Consider the following 22,664-nt stretch of genomic DNA (forward strand, 5'->3'; position numbering starts at 1 on the left):
GGGTCTCAGATCAATCGTCCCGCCTGCTCTCTTCGATACGATTGGTTCCTCGCCTGCCAGGCGCACTGTTATTGGATCATGCTCCTATCTGTCCCAGGCCATTGGCTACATTTTACGGCAGCCGCGCTGAACTGGAGGGCGTACTGCGCGTGCGCGGCGAATTGGGACTTGCAATGAAAGCGGGATTGTGGAAGGAAATGTAGGTGTAACTGGTTCCTATCTGTTCAGTGATTTAAGTGCCGTTTACGTAGATGGGGGAGTAGATCTTGTACGTTGTAAGATATTGGCTGAGACTATCCACTTTGATGAAATATTTGTTCAGCCTGCAAATCAAAGTATCCCAAAAAAAAGTAATCCACTCCTGGACCATTTTCACGTCTGGTCGGTCAGTCAACGAAGCCCACACAGTTCGCATATTTCCACGTGTGTTTTCTCCAAACCCACAAGGTAATCAAAACACGGGACTACAGTCATAAATCTAAAACCGGACCACATCAGAGTGAATTCGTGTCTTTTTTTTTAACTGGAGGTAGAAGAAATCTGGAACTTTTTGCAAAATTCATGGATGCTAAATCAAGTATTGAAAACTGAGATCTGTATATTGTTTTATTATGTGAGAGCATCTAGAGATAATATCAGTGAATGAAGTTCAGTTATAGATCAGCCATAATATAACTAATGGAAAACTCGCAAGGGGTTGGATTCGTGTAGCTACGTGTTTGGTGGTCAGTGGGCTAAATGGCTTATTTCTGTGCTGTGGGACTCTGAATGCATGTTTGCTTTGATGAATTTTGAAACATGGAGATAACTGTTGCTCTGATTTTTTTTCTTTCCACATTGTTTTTTTGACTGACACAAATGTGCCCTTGCTACTGATTCCATCCACCTTGCTATCTCATTGTACCAGACTGTAATCTCAGAAGCTGATCTAGCCTCCATCCTAGGGACCAATTATGTTCATTATCGAGAAATAATCAATTTATCTCTGCATGAGGAAATCTGCAACAGTGATTTTTTTTTGTCACTTCCAGACTTAATTGCTTAAGGAGCTTCCACTTTATAAACTAGCTTGCTGTTTGTAAATTTTTAAGTATCTATCCCCATCACCTATGTCCTTACTGATTATTGTACATTCCAGGCCTACATAATGTCCAATTAAAATTCTAAACCCTAAATCTCTTCATAACTTATCTTTCTATTGCTCTGTAACCTCCCTCAATACCACTATACCACAGAATGTCTTCATCTAATTATGTTGTCTAGTACATCCTTTCCTTGCCTTCAATCTGTTGCTGGAGCAGCAGTGTGCCAAGCTGTCTTGAGCCTCATTCGGCAGTTTCCTTCTGTGGTATATGTGATCTCTGTAGATTCTTGATATGTAACACAGTCCATCTGCAGAGTGTGCAGACAAATACACGAGACACAAGATATGTTCTCTTTATTCAAAGGCTTCTCAGAATCTCTGGAAATTTTTATAAACACTGCAGCAGCCCAGAGAGCTGTTGGTCAAATATTTTCATATTCATATTTCTTTGTGACATAGGCCATTTGGCCCATTTACTCCATTGCTGACTGTCAGTGCATTCCATTAGTGTCATTCACCCATTTATTTTCCTACAGACTACTCTCTCTTGCATGCTCATCAACTCCTGGTTCCCCTGCCCTCTACATATACTGAGGGCAATTTACAATAGCTAATTTACCTACCTGCAAGTCTTTGGAATACAACAAACAAATGCTCTGGCCATTGCATTCTAATTCACTGTGCCCAAATTGTGTATGAACATTTTCCATAATCATTTTATGCCATTCCTTTGGAATCACTAACCTATATTCCCATCTTGTACAATCCTAGCTTGTGAATAAATTATTATTGGCTGCGATAAAATGGCTCCATGTCTTCAGTCAGACCAATGTCTAAATCTGTACATCCACTGAGTGTGAATTTATACATTACTTGCAGATTGGGTCCTTTTGTGTAGTTCCAGCTATTTCTGCTGCTGTGACAGGGAAATCATTGTCTGCCACTCATATAGTAAAAATATCGTTCTCTGTTTACTGTGCCTCTTCATAAGGCTGTCTAGAACAAGGCATCTACTGCAGTATTTTGTTCTGATGCTCTATATGTGTTCATGTAGATAGTAATATGGATCAGCTTGGCATTTATGGTGCAACTATCAGAGAAATGGCAGATTTTGGATCGAGATTGGTTAGCAAAGGTTTGTGGACACAAACTGGAGCAAACGTTCTTCTCAGTAAGAACTGGCAAAGTATTACTGCCCCATGTATAATTGTCATCAGTCTTCCTTCTCAATCTGTACATAAATACGATGGATTCCTAGTACGATAAGATGGACTCTTGACCTCTCAATCCACCTCATTATGACCTTGCACCTTATTGTCTTCCTGCATTGCACTTTTGCTGTAATTGTAGTACTTCATTCTGCACTCTGTTATTGTTCTACCTCAATACATTGTTGCAATGAATTGATCTGTATGAACGGTATGCAAGACAAGTTTTTCACTGTACCTTGGTACATGTGACGATAATAAACTGATTTACCAATTTATTTTCACTTTTGGTCAGTGTGTTTGATGTGTTTGCAATAAGTCTCTCATGCCCATCATCCATGATGTGGCTAATCACTGCTCCAACTTTATAGTTGGAAGCATTGAAGCCTGCTTCCATGCATGGCCTGTTTTGTAATGCACCAAAATGACACACAACTGAAAATGTTCTTGTACTTGCATTATTCTAGCACTATGGTTCATTCCTATTAATGGAAAGTGAAATGTTGTCAGCACTACAGCAAGATCAAATAACAATAATATCTAAAAGCAACCTGAGCTCAATAACATTATTGAGTCTTCTGGTTTTGGTGATGGCCTTAATTTTCTCTTCTATTGGCTGCAGCCAGTTTCATCTAATTGCCAAGCCAAATAAGTTGCTGCCTCCTGAATGATGCTACAACTGCTTTGTTTAAACTTGACATTATGCCGATACAATATTCCAAACATTTCCCCAATTATCTGAAGGTTCTTCTCTGTGGCTGTTGCAATTTAAACATAATCCTAGTTGTGCAGACAATGCTAGATTACATGCAGCATCCTATCTATTGTTGCTTAGAATATTTTTGGTACTAAGTTTATCCCATATGGTAATTTGGTATAGATGTACAAACCTTTTTGGGTATTAATTGTCAAGCGATACTAGCTTTCTTCACCTTCATTAAACTCTAAAGGCGTGAGATATATATATCATTTTTTTATGATATATAATAAAAAAACTTTTGCCCAACAAGCAGAATCAGAACCAGATTTATTATCACTGACATATGTTGTGAAATTTGTTGTTTTGCAGCAGCAGTACAGTGCAAGAAATAAAGACATAAAAAATTACTATAAGTTTAAAAAAAAATTGTGCAAAAGAAGAATAACAAGGTAGTCATGAGTTTATGGACCATTCAGAAATCTGATCATGGAGGGGAGGAAACTGTTCCTGAAACATTGAGTGTGGGTCTTCAGGCTCCCGTACCACCTCCCCGATGGTAGTAATGCGAAGAGGGCATGTCCAAGGTGGAGAGGGTCCTTAATGATGGATGCCGCCTTCTTGAGGCACTGCCTCTTGAAGATGTCCTCGATGGTGGGAAGGGTTGTGCCTGTGATGGAGCTGGCTGAGTCTTCAACACTCTGCAGCCTCATTCGATCCTGCACATTGGAGCCTCCATACCAGGCGGTGATGCAATGAGTCAGAATGCTCTTCACCTTGCATCTGCAGAAATTTGCAAGATTGTCAGTGAGGAGGAGATGTTACTACCAATCCGCACTGACTGTGGTCTCCTGATAAGGAAGTTGAGGATCCAGTTGCAGAGGGAAGTATGGAGGCCTAGGTTTTGAAGGGCTTGAACAGATCCTTGCATTGCTTGTCCATCTCACTTTTGTGTAAACCTCCATTCTATGGTTTCCTCCTGTATTATTTTTTTTTCCTTCCATTGCAAATTCGCTTGGCTGCCATATTCTACTTTGCTGTGATATCTAGCCTTGTATTTGGAGGGTTTGTGCCCTAGTTATAGTTATAGCATTTGTAGCTCTAAACCAAGAAGCTTGAGCTGAGTGGTTTCTCTGACAACAGTGGCAAGGTTTCCTTTCCCTTTTATTTTGCACCATTTGTGCTCACGTGACCAGTCTTGATATTGAAGGGATCTCCCTTGTTCTTGCTGTTGGTCCATATTACTGCATTTACACTAAAATGCCTAACTAGCCAAAAGTTTTTTTTGTCAGAGGCTACTTTCTTAAATGTGCCAATTCTGCATTCTTGTTAGATCTTGCATGTTCAATAACTTCGGATGTGCTGATTTTGCTCTAATTTTATAACCACAACTAATGAAAGATTTATTCAGCTTTGTTCAAATTCTTAATTGCAAAGACACAGTTCAAGCAACCACAAATTGAACAGCATACTACTCATCAAGACACAGCGTGATCAGTCTTGGACTTGCGGTACCAAATCTCTTCTGAATCCTAGACTCTGGGTTTCTAATTGGGAGTGTTAATCCTAAATCCTCATATGGTCCAATGTTCTCGTGCTCTTCCGGGGTTCAGTAAGAGTTAAATCTTGTTTCCAGGATTCATCTCTTATTTCATCCATTCTCCTTCAATGAGCTGGTGCATAGCAACAGATCAGTTCAGGTGTGACTCATCTTGGGCATCTTTGTACCATTGTGCTGTTTGCACCCACGCAGAACTCATCAATTTTATCACCTTTGCCACCGACTTCCACCCTGCTCTGAAATTCATGTGGACGATTTCTGACGCTTCTCTCCCTTTTCTAGATCTATTTCAGGAGTCAAACTATACACTGATATTTACTATCGACCCACTGACTCCCACAGCTACTTAGATTACGCCTCTTCCCACCCTGTCTCTTTTAAGGATGCCGTTCCTTTCTCCCAGTTTCTCCGGCTCCGCTGCATCAGCTCTTGAGATGAGGCTTTCTGTTCCAGAACATCTGAAATGCCCTCCTTTTTCAGGAAGCGTAGCTTCCCTTCTGCTGTGGTTGATGGAGCCTGATCTTGCATCTCCTCTGTTTCTCATACTTCTGTTCTCACCCCACCTCCTCCCAGACAGAACAAAGATAGAGCACCCCAGTCCTCATCCTATGAGCCTCCGCAGCCAACATTTCCACCAGCTGCAAAGAGATCCCACCACCAATCACATCTTATCCTTCCTGCCCCTCTCCACTTTCCGCAGGGACCACTTTCTGCAGGGACCACTCCCTCCATGACTCCCTGGTCTGCTCATTCCTTCACACCCATCCCTCCCTTACCCCTGCCTTTGCAGTAGATCTAACATTCGTCCTTGCACCTCCTCCCTCACCACCATCCAGGGATCTAAACAGCTGATGCAAAGGCTCACAAGCATTTCCTCCAACCTCGTCTACTGCATTCGATGCTCCTGACGTGGCGTCCTCTACATTGGTGAAACTGAGCACAGACTGGGCAACCATTTCACAGAACACCCACGCTCAGTCTGAAATGGCCATCCCAAGCTCCCAGTTGCAGACCACTTAAACTCCCCTTCCCATTCCCACACTGACCTCCATCCTTGGCCTTCTCTATTGCCAGGATGAAGCCCAATACAAACTTGAGGAACAACATCTTATATTCTGCCTAGGAAGTCTACAACCCAATGGCATGAATATTGAGTTCTCCAGTTTTAGGTAACCCCTTTTTTTTTTTCTCCCCCACCCTGGTCCTCCCATTTTTGTCCCCTTTCCCATACTTCCCCAGTCCCCCCCTTCATCCATCTTTGTCTCCCTCCTGGTTCCATCCACCCACATCTCTCACACACACAGGTTTCTCTCCCACACCCACCCCCCCCCCCCCCACACCCCCAACTCCAATCTGGTTCCAACTACCATTCACCTCTCCCCTAATGGTTCCCACCCTCACCTCCTTTACCTATCAGAATCTAGCACTGGGAGTGCTTTGTTCCTGCTTATCTCCCTCCAGCAGCTGTCTCCTATCTCCACAATCCCCTCTCTCCACCTTGCTCCATCTGTTTTTTATCTTTTGTCTGCCTCCATCTATCATTCACCTGCCATTGTCTTCCAACTCCACCCCCACTCACCTCCCCTACCTGGCATTACCTGTCTGTCATCTTACACCCCTCAGTCCCCTCAGAGAATCCCCTTCTCCTCTTTATACTGGTCACCTCACCTCTCCACTCTGTCCTGGTGCAGCGTTTCAACCCGAAACATTGACAGTTCCTTTCCTCCCACAGATGCTGCTTGACCCACTGAGTTCCTTCAGCACACTGTTGTTCCAGGTTCCAGCATCTGCAGTCTCTTATGTCTACAGATAGGTTGGCCCTATTTCTGCTAGCAAGATTGCCCTCGAGTGATCAGGCACAGGGATGTAGCTTGAGCCTAGTGGTAATTTGCATAGTATAAGACAAAAGTACATTTCTACCCTGCCAAATGAGTCAGATCTTGTTTTTTTGTAACAGCATGAAATATGAGATACCAGAAGGCCCCTGCAAGGAATGTGGCAATTGGAGATAAAGTGCCTGCTGCTTTAGTGCAATCATCATGGGAACCAAAGATCTAACTGCACAATGAGATATTTCAGGTATTTGACTACCAGACCCTGGCAAAAGGCACAAGATGATCATGCTGAGAAGGCGATGTTAGAAGTGACTGATCAAGCACATTCTCATGTTAGATGTATCAAGAGATGATAGCTAAAAGTCTGTGCATTGATGGAGATAACTTGGAAAGGACTGCAAAATTCTCTTGTTCTACAACACCACCTTGCTTTGCATGTAGCCTTATTAGAAGTATCTTCACCAAAGGCCTTTATTTCAATAATGTTGTTTGTCTGAGCAACATCTCTTTTTTTATATATGAAATGAAGATTTCCCATGATTTGTTATGGCCTTCAAAATGTCCAATATATCCATTCTGGGACAAGCCTCTCATTTTGTGCTATTCACTGCTGAACAGTTACAAGGCTGGTCTTTGACTTGCAATGAATTTTCAATGCACCACCTATTTTGCTCATGCTTGGTTCTACACCTTGACTGTCCATATTGATCATGAGTTTCCCAAACTCATCTTAGTAACATACAACAACTTATTCACTTTTGATGGCTGTGATCCTTTACCATCCCATCCTTAACACCAGTGTGGAATATGTCCCCCATGTGGATTCCTGGCAATCAGCAGGCTCCATTTACAGAGTGTTGACAAATATGTGAGATACAAGGAAGTGTATCTGTTTATTAACACTCTCCTTGTGCTTGCTGTGTGCAAAGTGACTACATTTCAAAAGTAGTTCATTCACTGCAAACCACATTGGACTTAATAGAAAGAAAAGAACATGTATTCACATTCATGATTATGGGATGACTCAATGCACTTTAATTTTTTCTTAACATCCTGCTCTTTGGATCACTATCTAGTCTTATCTGATTAGCCCCCTGCTCTACTCTCTGTACACATGACTGTGTGCTTAAGCAGAGCTCCAACACCATATACAAATTCGCCAACGATGCTACTGTTGTGAATCACAGGTAGTGATGAGTCAGCTTACTGGAGTGAGATAGGACACCATGTTGAGTGGTACCGCAACAACAATCTCCCGCTCAACATCAGCAAAACTAAAGAGCTGATTGTTGACTGCATGAAGGGGAAAGAGGGCGAATATGCACCAGTCTACATTTGAGGGTCAGCAGCTTTACATTCCTGGGCATTAACATACCGAGTGACCTGTGTTGGGCCCAGCACAGAGATGCAATCATCAGGAAAGCATGCCAGCATCTTTACTTTCTTAGGAGATTAGGGAGGTTTGGCTTGTTACTGAACACTCTAACAAACTTCTACAGATGTCCTGTTGAAAGTATCCTGCCTGGTTGCATCATGGTCTGCTACAGCAATTCAAATGGACAGGAACGCAAGAAGCTGCAGAGAGTAGTGGACTCTGTCCAACACATCACGGGCACATCCCTCCCCACCATCCGTAGTACCTGCAGGAGGCGCTGCCTCAAGAAGGTACCATCCATCATCAAAGATCCCCATCACCTGGGCCATATCATCTTCTCGCAGCTACCATTGGGCAGGAGATACAGAAGCCTGAAGTCCCACACAACCAGGTTCAAGAACAGCTACTTCCCTTTAACCATTTGGTTCTTAAACCAACTGGCAAAACTCTAATTGTTACAGTTTAGCAACATTCTGACCACTTTGATCACTGCACTAAAATGTTAGGTTTTTTTGTTATAATTGTGTTCTTTCTTGTAAAAGTTGTGTATAATTTATGTTTAAATCATGTTTTTCTTGTGAATGATGCTATATGCCTGTGATGCTGCTGCAAGTTAGTTTTTCATTGCACCTGTGAATATATGCACTCGTACGTAGGACAATAAACTTGACGTTGACTTTTCATCAGAACTCAAAATGCTAAAACAAGCATGTTTGAGGTTGCAGAAAAGGGGGAGGGTGGAGATAACAGAAGGAATATCTGTAATCGGGTAGAGTCCAAGAGAATCCACCAGACAAAACTATTGTTATGCCATGGAAAAGAAGGTGGTGAATGCTTGTTAATCATAGCTGATCACTCCAGAGAAGGTGTAAATGGAGGGAGGTGAAATAGGGTGGAAGAGTGCAAAAAGCCAAATGACCTATGCCAGATGTAAAACATAGCAGTTCCTGGAAATCTGAAAGGTGAAAAGGAATGCTGAAGTATTGGTTTATTATTGTTACTTGTACTGAGGTACAGTGAAAAGCTTGTCTTACAAACCATTCGTACAGGTCAATTCATTACACAGTGCAGTTACATTGAGTTGGTACAGAGTGCATTGAGGTAGTACAGGTAAAAACAGTAACAGTACAGAGTAAAGTGTCACAGCTACAGAGAAAGTGCAGTGCAATAAGGTGCAAGGTCACAACAAGGTAGATTGTGAGGTCATAGTCCATCTCATTGTATAATAGTCTTATCACAGTGAGGTAGAAGCTGTCCTTAAGTCTGGTGGTACGTGCCCTCAGGCACCTGTATCTTTGACCCAGATGGAAGAGGAGAGAAGAGAGAATGTCCCGGGTGGGTGGGGTCTTTGATTATGCTGGCTGCTTCACCAAGACAACGAGAGGTAAAGACAGAGTCCAAGGAGGGGAGGCTGGTGTCTGTGATGCACTGGGCTGTGTCCACAACTCTCTGCAGCTTCTTGCGGTCTTGGGCAGAGCAGTTGCCGTACCAAGCCGTGATACATCCTGATAGGATGCTTTCTATGGTGCATCGGTAAAAGTTGGTGAGAGTCAAAGGGGACAATCCAAATTTCTTTAGACTGCTGAGGAAGTAGAGGTGCTGCTGAGCTTACTCGGCCGTGGCATCTATGTGATTTGACCAGGGCAGGCTGTTGGTGATGTTCACTCCCAGGAACTTGAAGCTGTCAACCCTCTCGACCTCAGCACCATTGATGTAGACAGGTACCTGTACACCACCCCCTTTCCTGAAGTCAATGACCAGCTCTTTTGTTGACATTGAGGGAAAGGTTGTTGTCATGACACCATGCCACTAAGCTCTCTATCTCCTTCCTGCACTCATTGCTGTTTGAGATATGGCCTACAATGGTGGTATCATCTGCAAACTTGTAGATGGAGTTAGAGCAGGATCTGGCCACACAGTCATGAGTGTATAGGGAGTAGAGGGCTGAAGACGCAGCCTTGTGGGGCACCAGTGTTGAGAATAATCGTGCTGGAGGTATTGCCAGCTATCCTCACTGATTGCGGTCTGTTTGTTAGAAAGTCAAGGATCCAGTTACAGAGGGAGGTGTTGAGTCCTAGGTCTTGGGGTTTGGTGACAAGCTTGCTTGGGATTATTGTATTGAAGGCAGAGCTGTAGTCAATAAACAATAGTCTAACGTAGCTGTCTTTACTGTCCAGATGCTCCAGAGCTGAGTGTAGGGCCAGGGAGATGGCATCTGCTGTAGACCTGTTTCGATGATAGGCAAATTGCAATGAGTCCAGGTTGTCTGGTAGGCTGGAGTTGATGCGAGCCATGACCAACCTCTCAAAGCACTTTGTGATGGTGGAGGTCAGGGCCACTGGTCGGTAGTCATTGAGGCATATTACCTTGCTTTTCTTTGTAGCATCTGTGGGGGGTGGGGGGAGAGGGGAGAGAAACTGAATTAATATTACAGGTTGATGACCTTGCATCTGAACTGACCAATTCTCACACTAACAGGAAAAGCTGATTAACTCAGATTGTGGAATTCAATATTAAGTCCTGAGGAGTGCAATGTGTACTTATGGTTGTAGTGATTTTTGAGTTATGGTTCCCTGTTACTTTAATTCTCCTCACTCTCACTCCAATTTCTCTGACTTTGGCCACCTACATTGTTCCAACACAGACCAAAGTAAGCTTGAGGAAAAGTACCTCCTCTTCCATCTAGGCACATTTTTAATTGCACCTGTGCATATATGTACTTGTGCGTATGACAGTAATCTCAACTTTGACTATCTGTGAAGCACCATAGGTATGTTTTTCTATGACAAAGGCATGAAATTGCATATTGTCGTAATGTAAATTCTAACTACAAACAACTATTTGGTTTCCCCAGCTTGAAATAAATGCAATTTAATGGGTACGCTGATTTGAGTATGTGGCACAGCAGAAACCTAGATATGTTTGTGGTACAGTGAAGTAGCAGTTTGTGCTGCTGCAACACAGCTCCAGCAGTCTAGGTTCCATTCGGAACTAGGTTGCTCTCTGTGTGGAATTTGCACATTCTCTTGATAACGTGGGTTTTCTCCCACATACCAAATATGCGTTTACAGGTATGTTAATTGGCTAATCTAAATTACCCCAAGAGCAGTAGGGTAGCAGGAGAATTGAGAGTGGGTGTGGAATTGATGGGCTTCTGTGAGAGAATAGGTTGCAGGGAAATAAGTGGGGAATGGGACTGATGGGAATGTTGAGAGCTCAGTGGGCTGAATGGCCTTTCACGTTTTGAGAGGGGAAAATAAGAAATATGTGATCGTTTCAGTAAAGGTTAAAGGAGATTATTTAACAATGTTGCAGTAGCTTTAAAATTTTGCAGAAAAATAACTGTTTCTATTAAATATTTTCCGCATTCATAATCCTAAATTCCACTGCTTTAAAAAAATACCGCGGTGAAAGTGGAAAATAGAGAAATAAGAAACCAAGTCAATCTTCATAATTATTGAAACCAGTTACCTACAATCACATTCAAGCATGCGCACATCTGTTGGTGGATTTAGTTGGCTGTCGTTCCAGTACACTCCATGGGCCTTTGGCTTTAGAAAATAAATCAAGGAATAGTAAATACAGTAGTCTGCTGCTTTAAAATATACAGTATGAGGAGTGAGGCGTTCTGGGCATTGTAGTTTCCCTGAAATGAGCAGAGAAACTGCAAAGCCCAGAACGCTTCACACCCAGTATATTTGTAAAATAATTGAATTTGCAATTATTTTTTTTCAATTTTAAAGAATTTGCAAGGAGTGCTTAATAATTTTTAGGAAAGAATAGTTTGGTGTGAAGAGCATGACGATAACTTCCGGCGAGGACTCGGGTCATATGGAAACAAAATGGTGGTTTGTGAGGAGGTGCTGGCGTTGCTAAGGGGCTCGCTTTCCTTCTGTGCTTTAGACTCTGGGTCTGGGAAGGTGGAAATATGATCACTGCCCCCGATGTCGTGGCTCTCACCCGCGAAGATGACTACGGGGAGCGGTACAGCGAAGAGCCGGCACCCCCTTTCCAATTTCAACCTGAAAACCCCTGGTCCAAGACGGCCACGGCTAAATTCGAGAAGGATTTCATTCTCATTTCCGAGTTTTCCGAGCAGGTAGGCCCTCAGCCTTTGTTAACGATCCCGGACAATGCCCGCGGTAACTTTGATCTCAACTATTTCTCTCTCAGGATCATGTCTGTGGATTATCAAGCCTCTTTTGTGGGGCACCCTCCTGGGACGAGTTATCCCAAACTCAACTTCGTCGAGGACTCCAAGGTGGTGCTGGGGGACTCTAAGGAGGGGGCTTTCGCTTATGTTCATCATTTGACTCTCTATGACTTGGAAGCGAGGGGCTTCGTCAGACCTTTCTGCGTGGCTTATATCTCCACGGATGAAAACAAGATCATGCAGCAGTTCCAGGAACTTTCGGATGACTTTTCCAAAGCCTCCGAGTGTTTGAAAACTGGCAACAGAAAAGCATTTGCCAATGAACTGGAAAAGAAACTTCAGGACCTGGAATACACTAGGAATGTATTACATAATGAAACAGAAATCCAGAAAAAGTCTAACGATAAAGGATATTACTCCTCGGTAGCAATAGAAAAGGCCAATGAACTAGCCAATGTGGAAAAGTGTATAATTGAACATCAAGATCTCTTAATGCAAATTAGAAATTATTCGTACAAAAAAACAAGAGATGTGGATTATTTTTCTTATGAGCCAGATAATGGTACAGAACACTCAGACTCTGGGTTGGAGCAGTTGCAAAATAGGGATGAATTATGTGAAAAAAATAATTTTTCTGATAGATCTTACATTCCCAAATTCACAAAAGCTAAGTCGGCAAAATGCTTTGAAAAGAAACTGAAAACCTTAGAGGAGCTTTGTGACAGTTACTTTTTTAATCAAACATTAGAACAACTTAGGCAGGTAGAGAAATTCTTCAGGGGAGATGTATGCTATCTCCTGACCAGTCAAATTGAAAAAGTGCTTCTTCAGCAGCAACAGACAACTTCTTTCCTCTTTGAAGACCCGCTACTTTTCACTGGTGAAGAACAAACTGAAAAGGAACAGCACTGTGAAAAACTGCTGCCTAGTTTTAATATTATCAGTGCTAAGGTTTTTGAGCACCCTTTTTTATCAAATGAGTCCACCAACTGTGAGTCATATAAGTCTTGTGTGGAGTCTGTACCTATTAAACTGGATCAGCAGATCAGTGTTGAGAATCATCATGGGACTATGGCTGATTCCATTCCATGCAAAAATCCCCTAGGAACTTCAGACTATCTTGAATTGGAAGGGAAAGAGAAAGGAAGTATCAGTAGTGGTGAAAGCATTGAAGTCCTGGGTACAGAAAAATCCTGCCCAGCCCCAATGTTGTTATCCAAATCTGACAACCAACCAAACTCGCAGAGCCAGCACTTGGAAGTTGTGAGGAGGAAATTTGTGGGTACCAAGCGGACAAACAGCGAGGACAGCATTGAAGTTCTAAGTACCACTGAATCTCTGATCCCTGAAGACCTTAAGCCCATCTATCCAAATGCAATACATGAAGAAGAACCACCTTTAGAAGATGAAGAAATAGTGATGAGCACAGGTCTTGTGCAACCTGATGCAAATCTAAATCATGCTAATCGATTTAGCAATGCAAATTTTGAAAATAAAACCATAACCTTGTCTGTTTTATCTGAGCCTGTTGACCCTTCTTGTTGTATTGGGAAAGAGAGCCCACATTTTACTAAGTCAGTACCTACATTTGTAACTGAAGAGTACAGTGATGAAGTTGTCAATGTTCCACCACAACGCAGTAAAACCATAGGGCAAATATTCCACAGTGATTACCAGCAGAAAGATGATGGAGGTGGATTGCATAATACTGCAGACCAAGTATTCTCTGCCTGTGAAAAAGAATACAGTGATCTACCTGGTAATGAAGAAACTGCTCAAATTCCTGTGGATGAATACTTGGACAACATGAGTTACATCAGTGCATCTTTATGTTCTGATAGAACTCCATCTCCAGCCCTCCCAACCAGTCCATCGAAGAGACCCTCTGGAAAACGCAAGAAACATTCGGGGAAGAACTCTCTGTGGTTTATACGGCAATATTCTTTTGCACAGCAGGCAATATTTTCATTGCTGTCTGGTCGGACTCTTGTAGTAGTTGGTGAACAAGAAGGAAAAGTCAAGAAGCTTGTCAATGCTTTGTCGATATTTGTACCTAATTATGGTAGGGATGCAGATTCTGTAAAGCAATGGATAACTTTCCCTTTGCACATCGATGATTTGCAGACCTGGAAACTCATCGGACTTCAGAGGTGCGTGGTAAATATATAGTACAACATAGTTGTATGTAAGGACCAGTTTACTTTGTAATGAATTCAGACCTGATGATCTCAGCAAAAGAGAGGCTTGTAGTAGATGCATTTCAGAATTGGTGAATTAATAATAGATTAAATTCAGAAATAAGATTTGTACCAATCCTGCCACTGATGGGACTATGCATCCCAGAGCTGGAGAAAAGATTCTCAGATTCCTCTGTGATAATCTCTCCTTTTGACTTGTTTCACCAATGTGAGGTGATTTTACAAATATGCTCCCTTTATCAGACACCATCAGGATTGCTCTCAAAAGTTGGAGGGTTGGGATGGTTACAACTTGGATTTTTAATCAAACCAGTTGAAATTCACCAGAGTATTGTGTGAGGGATGGCCATCTTGTCACCTGATATTTTCTTTTAAACTAATGGTTCCTTTGTCTGAAAATTCTACCAACATTATTTCACAACAGAGACTGACCTGTGTTATTAAATTTTAGTTTAATTTGCAATAAATTTTTGAAAGGACCCCTTTTTAGTTGTTTAACATCTGTTTCATATGCAACAATAGTTAACTACCCAGAGCATCTAAAATTTATGCATTAACATATCGATTGTTTGAGAACTTTAATTTCCTCCTTCATTGCAATAAAGTTTGGCATTTCTGTTGTTCTAAAATTTTAATTGCTCTTTGTCATTCTACTGACTTGACTATCCACACCTTTTAATATTTAAATCTGAGTTTCTTAGATGTTTGGGTGGCTTAAAATCGAGATGTCCGTGTTAGGTGAAATTAGATAAAAGATGAATTTCTGATCTTTTGCAGTCAGAATGCAGCAAATATGTTGTATTCTGCATGATGAAACTCAAGACCACATACACCAAAACCATGTAATTCCCATTTTTTGTTTTCCTTTGTGCCTGCCATCTAAGCTGTGTAGGTTGAGTCATATCAATACTGAAACAAGGTCTTGTGATGCATTCATTGTGATGTTACTTCCTTACTAAAGCATTCAAAATGTAGTATGAAGTTATTTTACTTACAGATGTGTAGTCATTTTGGCAGGGTTGCCTAAAGCTAAGATGATGAATTGTTATTACATTTAATATTTACATAAGGCATATCATTTTGTACTCATCACTATAAAGAAAATGATTATTGATCACAATTGGTGGGATTCACCACCCTTCTGCAGACATACTAATGGTTCCCCAAAGCAAAGAAAGAATAGCAATATAGAGTCAACAACTTAATTTCATCATACTTGCAATCTTAATGGATAATAAACGGTGCAATGCCAAATCCAGTGGATGTCTTGCACCATATACTACATATAGTATTTTTCCAATCTAGTACTTATTACCCAATCATATTATACAAAAGCTATTCAGGGAATGGAGTTCTGAGTGCTCTCCCCTGTCACCAAGCTGAAATTGAGATAATGTATTGCCTGGTATTCTAGGATAGCACATATTAGACAACACAAGTTTTCTTTTACTAGTATCTATCGTAGTGATTCATGCATGTAGTTATATTGTGAATTTGATGGAGTATTGCATGATGAAATCATGAGGAATATTGTCAGTGATGTGGCCAATATTTGTAATAAGTAAGATGCTTGGACTACTTCTGAGAGAGCTTTTTAGAAAAGTTTTAATTGTTCAATCTGCAATTTATGTCTACTGTTGTGGTTATTGCTCACTGACTTTTATTTTTGTCTGCCGATGCTATGGTAACTGTTAAACAGAACCTGGTATCGAGAGTTAGTGTTTTAGAATATGGTTATTATAAGTTCTAAAATAAAATGGACTGACTGTTTAAAATCCACATGAATCATGTAACATTCATCACTTAAAGTTGGGAGCTGATGTAGACTCAATTTGAATAGCCAGAATGGGAATTTTGAAATTGGGATTATTACTGAATATATGTTTCCATTGTATACAAACAGTGCTATTGACACAAAATTGGTAAATGTTATATTTCTTTTACTTTTCTAGAATAGCTTCTCCTCTGGGTACCAGTATGCTGCATTCGCTGAATCGATATAGTCGCTACATCAGCATTCTAGACTGTGACAACAAAACTCTCCGTTGCCCGCAATATAAAGGACAGCTGATTACCAGGCTGGCAGACCATAGGACTCAGATAAAGCGGGGCAGCACATATTATATGCATGTTCATAATATGCTAACCCAGCTTTGTTCCCAGGCTTTCCTCTATACTTTTTGCCATCACCTGCATCTTCCCATCGATGAAAGAGAAAGTGAAGAATCGGTGACCTATCGGAGAGTAAACTTTTTAAAGCATCATCTGGGCCTGATGAATGATGATAGCAAAATTGTGCAATACTTTTCAGAACTGATAAAGATGCACTACTTGCATGAACCTCCAAAGGGCTTAAATCCAGTTCTGCGATTTAACTACATCCCCAGTGTTGTGTTTAAGATCTAATTCTGCAACATTTTCCATTTCAAAGCTGAATTTTTATCATGTACTTTGATTGCAGAAAAGCATGACCCACCTTCCATTGTTTTTTCCTATGTTGTTGTTCTATCACTTGTGTTGTGCAAAAGCAGCATTCTGGCTATGGCAGGTAAAGGAAATTTGAGCATATTTAACTTGCAGATCATTGGATAAAGCTTTGACAAGAGTGAATCGTGTGTGAATCAAGAATTTACAGATCTAGCACACTGAATTATCTTCAGCACAGTATACCAAGTTATGTTTCTTTAAGTATCAGACAGGGGAGAAATGACCTGATGACAAAGCATGGGGGTATACCTAAATGTGCAGTTGAGGCAAGGCTTTTGTTTTTTGATGCTTTGTTCCATTTTCTGTTGAGTCTTTGGAGGTTTCTGTAATACGGGTGTTTGAAGTGGACAGTGTGCTGGTGGAATCCAAAAAAAATCAAGGTGAACTAAGAGGCTCAGAAACTGAATATCACCAGGTTAGTTCTAAAGCGATCTTAACTTATGTTGCATGTCCATGTTGCTGAACTGTTATCTGGTGTGCATATCAGTTTTGACTAATTTCTGGGTGGTAGGTTGTGTTGTAACAATACAGTTATAACCAGATTATCTGCAGTCTTCTACCATGTGAATAGTAACTTGTGAATCTTGTCCAGAAAATAAATTCAGTTTTTCAATCTTCCATGACTGATGAAGGATTAGAGTGATAAGGTTGCATACATTGTAGTGTATGGCAATGTTGCTTTTTCATGATACATGACATTGTTAACTTTCAACAAAAAATCGCGTCACTAATCGTAGCTGATTGTTACTTGCATGCTGTCAGTATGGATCCAAGTCTCATTCTGGTTTTGCATTGCCAACAGTGGGAAGCCCAATTTGCAAAATTATCTATGGTTGTGGTTGGGAATCAAAAGAGAAGAGGAAATGGGAAAGGCTAGAATTAAATACATCTGTGTATATCTATGTCTGCTTAATTATTTGAGTTGTATCAGGGTTTGCAATGCTCTTTGACTCTCCATCAGCATTTTCACTAAGTTCACTGGAAGTGAAACTTTAAATATTGCAGAAATTTGAATTTTAAAAGGGAAAAAAATGCTGCAGATTGTTCAGTTTATTTTAATTGGGGGAAGAAATTTGGTCTAGACTGACAAAATGAAGATCTCTGTATTTATCAATGCCAGTGGAAGATGGTGGGAATTAGAAAACTGGTTTTTACCATAAGAATTGAGGAGAGGAATTAAAACAATCAGTCTGGCTGAAGTTCCGAATCTTCAAGCTGTATAATTGAGCTCCCTGCACTCTGGCTTCTTAGCAATGTTACATGATGAAGTAGACCTTCAAAAGAAGGAAGAAAATATAAATCTGCCTTTTTACCTTGCTGATGCTGGTGGTGTGTCTGACTGATATGAACCAAAGTCTAATTATTAACACTGCCTATAGGCTGGTTGAAGCACCACAAGTTGAAGCAAGACCATGTTATCATTCCTGTTTATACAGATCTAACAGTCAAGAAAAGTTGGTAGTTTAGGTTCATAAACTTTTTTGGATTATTTCAAAATTCTGACTATTTGCAAGGCAAGCAATTTAGAGTCCCTTTGTGTTTGGTGTTCATATTTTAAAAAAAAAACATTTTGTATAATCTTCACAGTGAAAATGAGTGTGAAAAGAAGATCTCAAAGATTTTGGCATTGTGAAAACTGCCCTGAAGTATATCCCCACAAAATGTAGCAGTTTAACTTGAGTCATCAGTGTTGGAAAATTGCAGCTTACTGAAAATTTTTTTCCAGAATCTATATGACTAGATTTTCCAGAATCTGACCACAATAATTATTGTTAACTGAAAGATTAAATGTAAATATAACATTAGGCATCAACGGAACATGATTACTGCATCAACTTCAATTGTGGTCATGGATGTATCAGGTGTATTTTGGGCAGCATGAGATTTCTGTAACTACTGTCTGCAGATGATCTCCCTTTCGGTTTTGTGGCACCAGACATCGCAATCAATTAGTTTTTGCACAACACTTGGATATTCAAATTTGACCAATTCCAATCGGATGGATTTTTATTGACACCACTTTATTTCCATATCACTTTATTTTTATGTTGATCCATTTTCAATTTTCCTTTCCAAAGCATAAAGATTAAATCTATTCCAGTCCTGGTTGACAATTCACCCAAGTATTCAAAAGTCTCAGCCTCTGATGTTACTTTGAAACAGGGGAAGAACTCATTGGAGGAAAATATTCTGAAGGCATGCAATATTTAGCCTCCAGAATATTGACTTGAAATTGTTCGGAGAAATTCATGTAAAGTTTAGTCAATGGCCATTGTATTTCCACAATCTTCCTAACCATTAAACTCTTAATACAAGTCACTCCTGAGTTGTGTTATCAGAAATTATGCCATAATAGGATCTCAATTTTTTCATTCAATGCAATTAAAAGATGTGCTCCAGTAGAGTGCACTCTAATCCAATTTACCTGTGGTTTTTAGGCAAGCAGTTTGAGGGAAGGAATACAGCAACTATTTGTGATTTTTGTCTTCAGTCTCCCCTGAAGGTACTTTCTTGTTCTGAGGTACAGATGCTGCTGGCTTTCTGGAATCTTATCATTATGCTACGTGAGCTTAGGCTATGGCTGATAGCTTATTCAGTGACGGCCAAACCTAGTCCAGGATATTTGGCATGCAAACTTTTCAACAAGGTTTATTGGGTAGCAGTCAGAAACAGGATGTCTTGCTGCCCCAGAATGACATTTCTTTCAATCTGACTTGGAAATTTAAAAAAAGTTATAAAATTCTCTTTATCCACATTCTGCAGCCTTTTATCAATAGATGTCTTACCTTGTTGTGGGAATTCACATTTTGTTTGAATTGTTTGTTACAGCAGTTTTCAATTATCACTGCTGATTTCAACTATTTTTATACACAATTTCTTTCCGTATTGAAAAATTTTAAAGATCAATTGGAATTGATACATCTGAGTAGTTTATCTTTTTGGCCATTCAGCATGTACCATGACATGCAAAATGTAATCCAGGCCCTTTAACCCTCCATCTGAAATTTATTAAATTCAGCTAGTCTGCTGCAGTTTTGAAAATGAATAAATGATTTGAGAAACAAATTTAAATTAAACAGTCCAACCAATCCATTGGCCAAGACACAGTCCTGTAAGCAGTTTGCATTGCCCTTATTGAGTTAATCAGATTATAGGCCAAATGATGGGTGGCGGGATCGATGCAAAGTACGCATTTGTTCTGAATGGTCAGAATAGTGGGTAAATCTGAAACATGTTAAGAACCCCATTGAATGTATGTTCAGTCAATGTAGCATAATGATGTCTATGTGAACTTATAAGGTTAAAAGAAACTATTTATTGGCACAGTCTGAGTGTTCCATTAGTAATTTGTAATAATTGTTCATTTAAAGATGAATTTAATTCCTGCCAGATGTACTATTTATTTTTCAAAAAAGTAAATTTTATTCAGATGTGTACTGTGAATTATTGTTTGCACTGATTTTCATTTATTCCCCTCTTTCCCTAGTAGCTACTATGCAATATGTGCATGTATGCATCCAGTAGTTAAGGAACCAAATGCTAACAGTTATTTTTTTTTAAAGTGTTTCTTTTGCCTGTTGATGCTCATTTTCTTAACACTTTACTCCAGAAATGGCCATTTTCCCCAAGCACAAAGATCAGAAAGAGGAAGAGACAATTTTTACTGTCTTTTGTCCCCTTTACGTTGTATACACTTCCATCAAGAGGTGGCTGGGCCTATGCAGGAGAGGGCTTGCTGCTGTATTAGGACAAAGCTTGTTAGTCTCGCCAATGAAATATGGTACCATGTACAGAATTAGAAAGATTGGAACATGTGGGTTTAAACGAGCAATTGGTTTGGGGTGCACTGCTCCAATCTGGGATGAGGGGATCCACAAAACTGTTAGTTTTAATGGCCCTTTTGAAACCAGTTAGCCCAATCGTCCTTGGCTTACCATAATCTCCTTTTAGCCCCACCAAATTTGAAAGCCAGGAGAACAATGCTGCTGAAAGCAGAAGTGGTAGAGGTTCAGTGTCTTAACTCTGCAGATCTACCAGATTGTTTCAAATGACAGGTAACAGTATTAATGTCATACATGTATTTCAGGCTGTACTGGATTGAGTTTTATTCTTTGACTTGATTTCTTGCATCAGTCTGGAAAGTTACTTTTGGCTTAAAAACAAGGAATTTCCCACCTTCTGTCAGCTTGGGGGTGTGTCTGCATGTTGCATCCAGAAACTGCTGCATGCAAGAGCATGATATTTTTTGTGACAGTGTACTTTGAATTTTACCTCTCAAAGTATCCAGTACGTGTAACTGAAACCACTGTACAAGTAGGCATAGAGAGTCCGTAAGTGTATGAAGTAATGGTGTGCATGGAAAATCACCAGCAAATATGGATTTGTTTTCCTGGGATAGAATTTAACAATGTGGTTATTTCAAATTTTCTAAATTTTAATTAAAAATGCATAACTGACATTTTAAAAATTTTATTATTAAGAACTTTGTGTGAAACTGAGTTAACAGATTCTACTCTCTTCACCACATGCCACCTCTCAACTCCCTCCATTTATTAAATTTACAAAGAAACTAATGCTGTAAACATAAATTTAAAATGAAATCCAGGGGGTGGGGAATCAACAGATTAGATGGAGAAATGGCTAACATTTCAGGTTCATAGTGTTGAGCCCCTGCCATTAGACAAAATGAAAAGAAGACTTGGGATTTTGTAATGAATTACAATGTGGTTATGACTGCGATTGATACTTAATTTTTAATACACATTTTGATGCAGTTCCTTTTTTTTAGTTGCACGTCGGACTATCTTGCTTCTTTACTAATTCTGTACCATTTTTGTTAACTGCTTGAAGCACACCTCTTCATGGTTGTCCACATACTTGATAGCCTTGAGTTTCAACTATCCCTCATCAGATTCTGATTTCCATTTGTCATGATATTACCTTGGCGTCTCAGTCAATTGTGAAATCAAAACTCGTGCTTGTGGGGAAAAGTTTCCATCTAAAGCAAATACTTTCTGTGAGTATCTTGATCAGGTAAAAAGAAATCCATTCTGATTGGGAAAAGAAATACCTAGTTCCTGAATGTGATTGCCAGTACTTAAACACTGTTAATATTTAGACAGGTGCACCCCTTTATACACTATATCTTCTCATAATGGCCACTATCATTCAATTTGGAGAGAAGGACATTTCAAAACTTGGGGTTTATGCAACATGTTTAGATTAGGGATGTACATAATTGCATTGGGAGTTAAAATAATCCTCAAGTGTCAAGAACAAAAGATATTTTTGTAAGATCAAGATGAAATATGTTCAGCCCTGAATAATTAGCAGTGTTTTAACCCCTGTTGACAAGATTTAAGTTTGCAAGCCTATATCTTTTTCATGCTGCAGTAATGTTTATCCAACTGAACATATGACCATAATGTGTAAATTCTAATCCTGTTGCCAGAAGGTTTTTTTTAAGTATGTTTCAAATTGCACTTTCTTGCTTTTTTAAATTTTGCACAAGACCAGAGTTTTTTTTTAAATGCCAGATGCTGTTGTAACTTGTAATTATTTGTGTAATTGTTATGTTTTAAAGTGTGTCTACTTAATTATTGTCTTGGAAAATGTTGTGCCTTCCACTTGTAATCAAACATCGTGTAACTTAATAAAACATTTTGCAATTCATTTGTGTTGAAGTGTTTTTGTAATTGCCATGTAGTTGTTCACTTCACACAATGAAGATTTTTTTTGACCTTGCCATGTTCTTTTGGAGTTAGATACACCACTGGGGCATTGATAAGTTAAAGGAGAGGGACTGGTTTGGCAGGGCTCTAACTCAAAGTAATTACTGTATAGGCATAAATTATTTTCCTACATGTGTCTAGTACACTGACATTGCAATTTGATTAAAAATTGTTCCACGCTTACTATTTAAAATGCAGTATTAAATCAATAAACTATGATTCCTACTAAATTAAAGCCAGAAGGGGAGAGGTATGTAAAGAGTGGTGTAGAATAATAGTGCCATTAGCATAATATAGCCATACCACAACATTATTCCACAAATTAGGCCACTGT

General features: G+C 39.9%; 1 protein-coding gene across 3 annotated transcripts; it reads left to right on the forward strand.

The window, feature by feature from the left end:
* Window positions 1-133: 133 nt before the first annotated feature.
* Window positions 134-22,232, forward strand: smcr8a (Smith-Magenis syndrome chromosome region, candidate 8a). Of its 3 annotated transcripts, XM_052021805.1 has the most exons (4): window positions 134-199; window positions 11,664-11,859; window positions 11,934-14,063; window positions 16,064-22,232. In XM_052021805.1, exons 2-4 carry the CDS (start codon window positions 11,705-11,707, stop codon window positions 16,515-16,517), a joined length of 2,739 nt encoding a protein of 912 aa, XP_051877765.1. In that variant the 5' UTR covers window positions 134-199; window positions 11,664-11,704; the 3' UTR covers window positions 16,518-22,232. The 3 variants fall into 3 exon arrangements, with proteins under 3 accessions (XP_051877765.1, XP_051877764.1, XP_051877766.1); XM_052021804.1 differs by lacking the exon at window positions 134-199 and adding an exon at window positions 200-447 and having other exon boundaries at window positions 11,664-14,063; XM_052021806.1 differs by lacking the exon at window positions 134-199 and having other exon boundaries at window positions 11,620-11,859.
* The last annotated feature ends 432 nt before the right edge of the window (window positions 22,233-22,664 follow it).

This window comes from Pristis pectinata, chromosome 8 (genome assembly GCF_009764475.1).
Source record: "Pristis pectinata isolate sPriPec2 chromosome 8, sPriPec2.1.pri, whole genome shotgun sequence".
NCBI classification, from domain to species: domain Eukaryota; kingdom Metazoa; phylum Chordata; class Chondrichthyes; order Rhinopristiformes; family Pristidae; genus Pristis; species Pristis pectinata.